General features: G+C 46.5%; 1 protein-coding gene across 2 annotated transcripts in view; it reads left to right on the top strand.

The window, feature by feature from the left end:
- The first annotated feature begins 1,038 nt into the window (after positions 1-1,038).
- LOC122561312 (golgin subfamily A member 7B-like) overlaps positions 1,039-11,316 on the top strand; it is a 33,821-nt gene continuing 23,543 nt past the window's right edge. Inside the window, exon 1 of one of the 2 annotated variants that reach the window (XM_043712996.2) lies at positions 1,039-1,193. In XM_043712996.2, the coding sequence (XP_043568931.1) occupies positions 1,185-1,193 (9 nt within the window). In that variant the 5' untranslated portion in view covers positions 1,039-1,184. Of the gene's footprint in view, positions 1,194-1,755; positions 1,906-11,316 lie in introns of those variants that run through there. The other variant, XM_087998751.1, reaches the window with a different exon arrangement.

Raw genomic sequence — 11,316 nt, 5'->3', positions numbered from 1 at the left:
ATCAATAGCTCTCATTATTTTGTGACCTTCTAAAAGGTCACTTCTCAACCTCCTATGCTCCAGTGAAAAAAAGTCTCAACCTTTCTTTATAACTCAAACCTTCCATACCCGGCAACATCCTGGTAATTCTCTTTAGATCCATTTACAGCTTCATAATATCCTTACTATATCTGGGTGACACAGTATTCCAGAAGAAGCCTTCACTAATGTCCTGTCCAACCTCAACATGACTTCCCCCACTCCTACACTCAAAGGACTGAGCAATGAGGCAAGCGTGCCAAACAACTTTTTACCCATCCTGTCTATGTGCGACACAAACTTCAAAGAATTATGTTCAGGAACTCCTAGGTCTATCTGTTCTACAACACTACTTAAGGTCCTACCATTAATTGTATAAAGCCGATCCTCATTTGTACTAAAATGCAATACCTCGCATTTATCCAGATTGAACTCCACCTGCCATTTTTCAGGCCATTGGCCCATTTGATGAAAATCCCTTGGCAATCTTAGAAAACCGTCTTCGCTGTCGACAATGCCACTAATTTTGGTGTTGTCTGCAAACGTGCTAACCATTCCTTCTATATTCTCATCCAAATCATGCTCACAAATGTGGGAGTCAATAGATGTGGAGCTGGAAGAGCACAGCAGATCAGACAGCAGCTGAGGAGCAGGAAAGTCAACGTTTTGGGTGGAAACCCTTCTTCAGTGAGTCCTGATGAAAGGTTTCTCCCGAAACGTTAACTTCCTTGGTCCTGGGATGCTGCCTGATCTGCTGTGCTTTTCCAGCTCCACATCTATAGACTCTGATTTCCAGCATCTGCAGTCCTCACTGTCTCCACAAGATGCACCAGGAGTTACATACATTGCAAAAATAATTTTTCTCCAGGTAGGGGGTTTTGCAATTGTGAAGGCCACCCCATGTTGCAATGGCCCGCTACTGATACCGAGGGATTTCGGATGGGGGGAATCCCCTGGCAGGTCCAGCGGCAGCTGTCAATCAGCGGCGGTTGCCTGGGTGACGGATGGGGCAATCCCCTGGAAGGTCCAGCGGCAGCTGTCAATCAGCGGCGGTTGCCGGGGCGACCGAGTCCCTTTGACAGCGGGTGCCCTGTCAATCAAGCCGGAGGCGGTGGCGCAGGGCGAGCAGCGTAAGCGGCCGTCGGCCCGGGCATCGCGCTGTGGAGATGGCCGAGGTAAGGGAGACATTCGCTGGGCCGTGCATTCACTTCAATGCAACCTCTCAAGCCCCCAGACCCGGGGAAGGGGGAAATGCACATTCGTATTGGCGAGGGTGGGGCGAGAAATAAAAAATAACATCGGGAAGCAAAAGGGACATCCTATTGCATTGCTGCAAATACAGGTTTGGAGGGGTGGGAGAGAGAGAAAGAAAGAGACAAGATCTCTTTTAACGAGGGAATCCCAAATCTTGCCCCTCTTGTTGGGGACCGAGTACAAAACGCGGCCTGTCTGGACAGTCCAACATCAGACACATGACGATAGCCCAACCTGCACGTTGTGATTGCATTTTAGGTTTTGCACATTTTCTTGAAAAAGTAAGAAATGTATCCGTTTTGCACAATTGTGCATTTATTTACGGGAGCAAAAAGCATTTTATTTCATTCATAGGTCGGATCATTATTCCCTGATGGGCCCAAATATATTGCTGTACACATATAATGAAATTGCCTGTCTTCAGCGCTAATCACGCATTTCCTCTCTTTCAAAAAAAAACACAACAGCTGCTGCTTACAAAGGGCTGGAAAGAGAGAGACGGACAAGAGGATTGTTTGAAGAACAAAGGCCAGATTTACATGACCTATGTACTCTGTTAGAGGAGCATGTGATTCATGGGGAGCGCAGCATTCAGACTTTAGTGATAAAAAGATGTTCCAAAAATTGTGTTTGGTAATAAATAGCAAATGTTGTAGCAGCTGCTGTTTTAAGCTTTAAGTGTTGGCAGTGCAGTCCTCATTGCCTCAGTGAGATGGTACCTTAGCTCAAATATTTATCCTTAAGTGACTTCCTGAGGAGGAATTTCTGCTTTTGACATATCTACAGTGTTGGCACATAAGTAGATGCTGGAGATCAGAGTCAAAAACGTGTGCTGGAAAAGCACAGCCGGTCAGGCAGCATCCAAGGAGCAGGAGAGTTGACGTTTTGAGCAAGAGCTGATGCTCGAAACATCGATTCTCCTGCTCCTCGGATGCTGCCCGTACTGGCACATCAGCTGGTTTGAAAATGAAGGTATAGTTGGCTTGCCCTGTATCAAAAGTACAGAAAGAAAAATGATATATCTGATTTGCTTTGCCAGGTATACCATTTTAAAAACATATCTTTGTCCATCTCCGTTTAATCGCCCCTCTCATGATACAATGCTGATGGAGTTATTGGATCAGACTCAACTGACCCAGATGTGAGGTGAGGAAAAGCCCTGATGGTGGGGGGGGAGAGATTTAGGAACTGTAGACCCTTGTGAGATGGGGAATGTAGATTTAGGCGAAAGTGAGGACTGCAGATGCTGGTGTGGTGCTGGGAAAGCACAGCAGGTCAGGCAGCATCCAAGGAGCAGGAGAATCGACGTTTCGGGCAAGAGTCTTTCATCAGGAATGAGGCTTGTGAGGATGGTGGCAGTGGCAGGGGAAGGTGCAGGGAGGGGAGGGTGGTTGTTGGGGGGCGTGGACCTGACAAGGGAGTCACGGAGGGAATGGTCTTCACAGAAAGTGGATAGGGGTGGGGAGGGAGCTTCATTCCTGATGAAGGGCTTTGGCCCAAAACGTAGATTCTCCGTTTCCTCGGATGCTGCTTGATCTGCTGTGCTTTTCCAGCACCCAACACTCAACATGGAAATAGGAGCTGCATTTCCTGTTCCACCTTTCATCCAGAACATCACTGATCACAGAATTGTTACAGCGTGAAGGAGGCTATTCAGGCATTATGCTTGCACTGGCTTTTCAAATGAGATCATTCCCCAGTGCAAGTCTCCTGCTTTTCCCCCATGCCCTCACACACTGTTACTCCAAATAATTATCCAGTGCCCTCCTGAGTGCCTCATTTGGTTTTTTACCATGGCTCCATTAGCCCAGTGCTTTTCTTGTATTCCTTGATATCTTTAACATCTAGAAATCCTTCAGCTTTTGTCATGGATGTACTCAAGGACTGAGCCTGCAAAGAGTGGTTAGGATCTGAAATGCAGTGCCTGAGAGTGTGGTGGAGGCAGATTCGGTCAAGGATTTAAAAAGTGAATGAGACTGTTGTCAAAGATGGAATAAAATGCAGGGAAAGGATGGGGAGTAATGCAAGGTGTATTACACATTTGGAGAGCCAGTACAGAGACAGTGGGCTGAATGGACTCCTGCCCTGTAATCCCTCTGTGATTCTGAATGAAGTCCAATATTACAAGTCAGCACCAAGATTGGAAGGAAGAAGAGGGGAGAACAGAACACAGTAAACCAGGAGACCATGATTAGGCAATGCCAAATACTGGCCATTCTCCTTAGTCTGGAGAAATCTGGTGGAGGCGGAGTAAAATTTCTTAAAAAGAAAGAAATTGTAATTATGGAACTGATTTTAAAAACTCAGGATGTTCCAAAAGGACTTTGCAGCTGGTAATGTGGCTTTGGAACGAAGCGACTGTTCTACTGTTGGGAGTTGAGTCAGCCGGTTGTGCACAGCAAGATCCCACAAATGGCTATGTAATAATGACCAAATCATTCATTTTAGGGAGAGATAAATGTCAGCCCTGGAATACTGGGGATAGTTCCCTTACTGTCCTTCAGCATGGTGTTGCATAACCTTTTCTGAACATCTGTAAGCGTAGACAGGGTCTCAGTTTAAAATCTTCTCTTGCACACAGCACCATCCAGGGTTTCTCATTTCCCAGGTAATGGGCTCAAGCTTCTGTTGTTAGATTTGCAACCATGAACTCCTGACTCAGGTGAGGGTAACACCCACTGAACCATGACTGGTATTTATTTCACCAAGGCTGCAACTAATTGAAAAAGGAATCTATTTTTGTAATTATGTTCGGAAATATTTCACCTACTTTAAAGGCAATTACCAGCAAAAGAATCCCTTACTTTAATCGTACAGCAAGGAAACTTTCCTCAGGCACCCATCCAATGGTTAAATCTGAGATGGAGGTTTTAGTTTAGTATCTTGTTGCACATTTCATTCTGAAAGTTAATCTCCCATGCGGATTTAAATTGTCTGCAATATTTAACCTGGCTATTTCTATTTAACATTTAAAGACTTATATATTGAATAATGTGAGTGACTTGTGTAGAAGTATTCCGCAAAGATATATTAATCTTTATTTGGGTCTTGACCTGCCTTCATACAGGAAAGAATCGCAGAGCAGGGATTGGATTTTGTAAGGAAAATTGAAGGCCATTAGTGAACATCATGATCCCACAGAGATTCCTAGCCGGTTGATAACGCTAATGGGAACAGGGCTTCCTACCAGTGTTTATGAATTCAGCAAGTCTACTTTGGGCTTGCTGGTCAACGTGTGAGACCAGAGCTTCGGGAGCTGGTGGACAAACCTGTCAAGAATCCTCAATGATGCAGGTGCTGCACACACCATGGTATTCTCCACTAACAGGACACTGCCGTCTCCCCAAAGAGACCATTAGTCATAGGAGCAGAAGTAGGGATTAGAGTGGTGCTGGAAAAGCACAGCAGGTCAGGCAGCATCCAAGAAGTAGAAAAATCGACATTTCGGGCAAAAGCCCTTAATCAGGAAACGTCTATTTTCCCATTTCTCGGATGCTGCCTGACCTGCTGTGCTTTTCCATTCCCACTCTGATCTCCAGCATCTGCAGTCCTCACTTTGGCCTAGGAGCAGAAGTCGACCAGTTAGCCCATCGAGTCTGATCAACGAGACCATGGGCTAGGCTTTTTAAAAAGTTTATTCACAGGATGAGCGCAATGCTGACTAGACCAGCATTTATTGCCCATGGGCAGTTAAGAGTCAACCACATTGCTGTGGGTCTGGAGTCACATGTGGGCTAGACCAGGTAAAGATGGCAGTTTCCTGCCTTAGAGGACACTAGTGAACCAGATGGGTTTTTCCGACGATGGACTCATGGTCATTATTAGATCCTTAATTCTAGATATGTATTGAATACAATTTCCACTATTTGCCATGGCAGGATTTGAACTAGGTCCCCAGATCATTACCTGGGTCTCTGGATGAACAGTCCAGCAATAATACCACTGTGTCATTGCCTCCCCAATCTGGTAATCCTCAACTCCCCTAACTATTGCTTTTTTTCTTATAATCCTTCATTCCTTTACTGATAAAAATCTCTGTGACACAGCCTTGCATGTATTTAATATCACACCCTCTACAGCCCTCTGCGGTAAAGAATTCGCTACCCTCTGAAAAAAACAATCCATTCTCATCTCTGTCTTAAATGGACAATCCCTTATTCTGAAATTATGCCCTCAGCTCCTACATTCTCCCACAAGCAGAAACAACCTCTCCATATCTGTCCTGAGAATCTTCAATGTTTCTGTAAGATCACCTCTTGCACTTCTAAACTTGAAAGAGTATCTGCCCAACCTACTCAAGCTCTTGTCATAAGACAGTCCCTCCTGGGTTGAACCTAGTGAGTGTTCTCCAGACTGCCTCCAAATCCAGGATGTGTTTCCTTAGGTAAGAGGGTCAAAATTGTTCACCATATTCTAGGTGTAATCTAACAATGTAACCTGCAAATGAAAGGAGTAAAGCCACTGTTCAATGAGCAGCGGTGAAATGATGGCATGAGGAGACCATGGCATCCTGTCAGTTGTTAGAGTCAGGGACCTACAGTCATTGAGTGTTGCAGCACAGAAACAGACCCTTTGGCCCAACCAGTCCATGCCGACCATAATTCCAAAGTAAACTAGTTCCACCTGCCTGCTCCTGGCCTGTATCCTTCCAACTCTTTCCTATTCATTGCCACCCAAGCGGACAGGGTTGTTAAGAAAGCATATGGTGTTTTGGCTTTCATTAACAGGGGAATTGAGTTTAAGAGCCGTGAGATCTTGTTGCAGCTCTATAAAACTTTGGTTAGACCGCACTTGGAATACTGTGTCCAGGTCTGGTCGCCCTATTATAGGAAAGATGTGGATGCTTTGGAGAGGGTTCAGAGGAGGTTTACCAGGATGCTGCCTGGACTGGAGGGCTTATCTTACGAAGAGAGGTTGACTGAACTCGGACTTTTTTCATTGGAAAAAAGAAGGAAGAGAGGGGACCTAATTGAGGTGTTCAAGATAAAGAGAGGCATAGATAGAGTTGATAGCCAGAGACTTTTTCCCAGGGCAGAAATTGTTAACATGAGGGGTCATAGTTTTAAGCTGTTTGGCGGAAAGTATAAAGGGGATGTCAGAGGCAGGTTCTTTACGCAGAGAGTTGTGAGAGCATGGAATGTGTTGCCAGCAGCAGTTGTGGAAGCGAAGTCATTGGGGATATTTAAGAGACTGCTGGACATGTATATGGTCACAGAAATTTGAGGGTTCGTACATTAGGTTTACCTCACATGGGGATCAATGGTCAGCAAACATCGTGGGCTGAAGGGCCTGTTCTGTGCTGTACTGTTCTATGTTCTGTTATCCATCCAAATGTCTTCTAAACATTGTAATTGTTCCCACACCCACTACTTCCTCAGGAAGTTCATTCCACACTCGAACCACCCTCTGTGCAATAAAAAATGCCTCATGTCTTTTTAAAATCTGTCTCCTGTCACCTTAAAAATGTGCCCCCGGTCTTGAAATACCCCACCCTAGGGAAAAGGCAACTACCATCAACATTATCTAGACCCCTCATGAGTTTATAAGCTTCTATCAGGTCACCTCTCAACCTCCTACGCTCCAGTGAAAATAGACCCAAAGTATCTTTTTGCAGCAGAGAGTGGCGGGAGCTGGGCGGAAGTGAAGTCGGAGCGCAAAGCCGGTCGGGAAGGTAAGTAATTGTTATTTGAGTGGAGAAGGAACCCGAGACACTACACTCCCTCCTCCTCTAACCTAAAAAAAAAGGTAAGCTACTTAGTGTTCTTGTTTTGGAGACTAAGTGTAGAGTTATGGCAGCACAGGCAGTGGAATGTTCCTCCCGCAGGATGTTTGAGGTAGGGGTGACCACTGATGCTCCTGCTGACTTCATCTGCAGGAAGTGCAGCCAGCTCCAGCTCCTCACAGACTGCGTTAGGGAACTGGAGCTGGAGTTGGATGAACTGAGGATTATTTGAGAGGGTGATAGATAGAAGCTACAGGGACATAGTTACGCCAGAGAACAGAGGTAGCTGGGTAACAGTTAGAGGTGGGAAGGGGAGGAAGCAGGCAGTGCAGGGATCCCCTGTGGTCGTTCCCCTCAACAATAAGTATACCGCTTTGGATACTGTTGGGTGGGACAGCCTAGCAGGGGTAAGCTGCAGTGACTGGGTCTCTGGCACGAGGTCCAGCTCTGAGGCTCAGAAGGGAAAGGGGGAGAGGAAGAGAGCGCTAGTTATAGGAGACTCTATAGTTAGAGGGACAGACAGGCGGTTCTGTGGACATGGGCGAGACTCTCGGTTGGTTTGTTGCCTCCCGGGTGTCAGGGTCCAAGACGTCTCGGACCGTGTCTTCAGAATCCTTAAGGGGGAATCTCTGGGTTGTTGTCGGTGCCACGTGAGGCAAGGAATAGGGAGAGAGTGCAGTTGAATACTATCTAGACCCCTCATGAGTTTATAAGCTTCTATCAGGTCACCTCTCAACCTCCTAAGCTCCAGTGAAAATAGTCCCAGCATATCTTTTTGCAGCAGAGAGTGGCGGGAACTGGGCGGAAGTGAAGTCGGAGCGCGGAACAATGCACTGTGGGCGGCACGGTGGCACAGTGATTAGCACTGCTGCCTCACAGCGCCAGAGACCCGGGTTCAATTCCCGCCTCAGGCGACTGACTGTGTGGAGTTTGAACGTTCTCCCTGTGTCTGCGTGGGTTTCCTCCCACAGTCCAAAGATGTGCAGGTTAGGTGAATTGGCCATGCTAAATTGCCCGTAGTGTTAGGTAAGGGGTAAATGTAGGGGTATGGGTGGGTTACACTTTGGCGGGTCGGTGTGGACTTGTTGGACCGAAGGGCCTGTTTCCACACTGTAATGTAATGTAATCTAAAAAACACGTGGCTGCAAGGATGGTGTAGGAGGGAGGGCTTCAGGTATTTGGACAATTGGACTGCATTCTGGGGAAGGTGGGACCTGTACAAGCAGGACGGGTTGCACCTGAACCAGAAGGGCACCAATATCCTGGGGGGTAGGTTAGCTAGCACTCTTCAGGGGGGTTTAAACTAATTTGGCACGGGGATGGGATCCGGACTTTTGGTCCAGCAAGTAAGTTAGATGTTTTTCAGGATGTCCAAGAATGTAGGGAGGCTGTGGAGAAGGTAGCACTGACACAGAGATGAGTTCAAGTGTGTATACTTCAACGCAAGGAGCATCAGAAATAAGGTGGGTGAACTTAAGGTGTGGATCGGTACCTGGGACTACGATGTTGTAGCCATCACGGAAATGTGGATAGAAGAGGGACAGGAATGTTTGTTGGAGGTTCCTGGTTACAGATGTTTCAGTAAGTTTAGGGAGGGTGGTAAAAAAGGAGGGGGTGTGGCGTTGCTAATTAGAAATGGTATAACAGCTGCAGAAAGGCAGTTCGAGGGGGATCTGCCTTTGGAGGTAGTATGGGCTGAAGTCAGAAATAGGAAAGGAGCAGTCACCTTGTTGGGTGTTTACTATAGGCCCCCCAATAGCAGCAGAGATGTGGAGAAACAGATTGGGAAACAGATTTTGGAAAGGTGCAGAAGCCACAGGGTAGTAGTCATGGGCGATTTCAACTTCCCAAATATTGATTGGAAGCTCTTTAGATCAAGTAGATTGGACGGGGTGGTGTTTGTGCAGTGTGTCCAGGAAGCTTTTCTAACTCAGTATGTAGATTGTCCGACCAGAGGGGAGGCCATATTGGATTTGGTACTTGGTAACGAACCAGGACAAGTGATGGGCTTGTTAGTGGGTGAACATTTTGGTGATGGTGACCACAATTCTGTGACTTTCACCTTGGTTATGGAGAGAGGTAGGTGCGTGCAACAGGGTAGGTTTGACAATTGGGGGAAGGGTAAATACGATGCTGCAAGACAGGATCTGAGGAGCATAAGTTGGGAGCATAGGCTGTCAGGGAAGGATGTCATTGAAATGTGGAACTTTTTCAAGGAACAGATATGACGTGTCCTTGATATGTATGTACCTGTCAGGCAGGAAAGAGATGGTCGTGTGTGGGAACCTTGGTTGACAACGGAGGTTGAATGTCTAGTAAAGAGGAAGAAGGAGACTTACATAAGGCTGAGGAAACAAGGTTCCGACAGAGCGTTGGAGGGATACAGGATAGCCAGGAGGGAGCTGAAGAAAGGGATTAGGAGAGCTAAGAGAGGGCATGAAAAATCTTTGGCGGGTAGGATCAAGGATAACCCCAAGGCCTTTTATGCATATGTGAGAAACATGAGAATGACGAGAACGAGAGTAGGTCCGATCAAGGACAGTAGTGGGAGACTGTGTATTGAGTCGGAAGAGATAGGAGAAGTCTTGAATGAGTACTTCAGTATTTACAAATGAGAGGGACCGTATTGTTGAAGAGGAGAGTATGAAACGGACTGGTAAGCTAGAGGAGATACTTGTTAGGAAGGAAGATGTGTTGGGCATTTTGAAAAACTTGAGGATAGACAAGTCCCCCGGGCCTGACGGGATATATCCTAGGATTATGTGGGAAGCAAGAGAGGAAATTGCAGAGCCGTTGACAATTATCTTTTCGTCTTCACTGTCAACGGGGGTGGTACCAAGGGACTGGAGTGTGGCGAATGTTGTGCCCCTATTCAAAAAAGGGAATAGGGATAACCCCGGGAATTACAAGCCAGTTAGTCTTACTTCGGTGAAAGGGTACTGAGGGATGGGATTTATGAGTATCTGGAAACACACTGCTTGATTAGGGACAGCCAGCACGGATTTGTGAGGGGTAGGTCTTGCCTTACAAGTCTTATTGAATTCTTTGAGGAGGTGACCAAGCATGTGGATGAGGGTAGAGCAGTGGATGTAGTGTACATGGATTTTAGTAAGGCATTTGATAAGGTTCCCCATGGTAGGCTTATGCAGAAAGTCAGGAGGCATGGGACAGTGGGAAATTTGGCCAGTTGGATAGAGAACTGGCTAACCGGTCGAAGTCAGATAGTGGTGGTAGATGTTAAACATTCAGCCTGGAGCCCAGTTACAAGTGGAGTTCCGCAGGGATCAGTTCTGGGTCCTCTGCTGTTTGTAATTTTTATTAATGACTTGGAAGAGGGAGTCGAAGGGTGGGTCAGTAAATTTGCAGACGATACGAAGATTGGTGGAGTTGTGGATAGTGAGGAGGGCTGTTGTCAGCTGCAAAGGGACTTAGATATGATGCAGAGCCGGGCTGAGGAGTGGCAGATGGAGTTCAACCCTGTAAATTGTGAGGTTGTCCATTTTGGAAGGACAAATAAGAATCCGGAATACAGGGTTAACGATAGGGTTCTTAGTAAGGTGGAGGGGCAGAGGGATCTTGGGGTCTATGTTCATAGCTCTTTGAAAGTTGCCACTCAGGTGGATGGAGCTTGTAAGAAGGCCTGTGGTGTATTAGCGTTCATTAGCAGAGGGATTGAATTCAAGAGTCGTGAGATGATGTTGCAACTGTACAGGACATTGGTAAGGCCACAGTTGGAGTACTGTGTGCAGTTCTGGTTGCCTCACTTTAGGAAAGATGTGGAAGCTTTGGAGAGGGTGCAGAGGAGATTTACCAGGATGTTGTCTGGAATGGAGAATAGGTCGTACGAGGATAGGTTGAGAGTGCTAGGCCTTTTCTCATTGGAACGGCGAAGGATGAGGGGTGACTTGATAGAGGTTTATAAGATGATCAGGGGAATAGATAGATTAGACAGTCAGAGACTTTTTCCCCGGGTACAACAGAGTGTTACAAGGGGACATAAATTTAAGGTGAAGGGTGGAAGGTATAGGGGTGATGTCAGGGGTAGGTTCTTTACCCAGAGAGTGGTGGGGGCATGGAATGCGCTGCCTGTGGGAGTGGCAGAGTCAGAATCATGAGTGACCTTTAAGCGGCAATTGGATAGGTACATGGATAGGTGCTTAAGCTAGGACAAATGTTCGGCACAACATCGTGGGCCGAAGGGCCTGTTCTGTGCTGTATTGTTCTATGTCTATGTTCTATGTTCTATATCCAGCCTTTCTTTATAACTCAAACCTTCCATACCTGGCCACATGCTGGTAAATCTCTTCCAAACCCTCTTCAGC

Source organism: Chiloscyllium plagiosum, unplaced genomic scaffold, assembly GCF_037043375.1.
Source record: "Chiloscyllium plagiosum isolate Xiang-an unplaced genomic scaffold, Cpla_swu_hap1 HiC_scaffold_22, whole genome shotgun sequence".
In the NCBI taxonomy this organism is placed as follows: domain Eukaryota; kingdom Metazoa; phylum Chordata; class Chondrichthyes; order Orectolobiformes; family Hemiscylliidae; genus Chiloscyllium; species Chiloscyllium plagiosum.
This window is presented reverse-complemented; position numbering and strand designations above follow the sequence as displayed.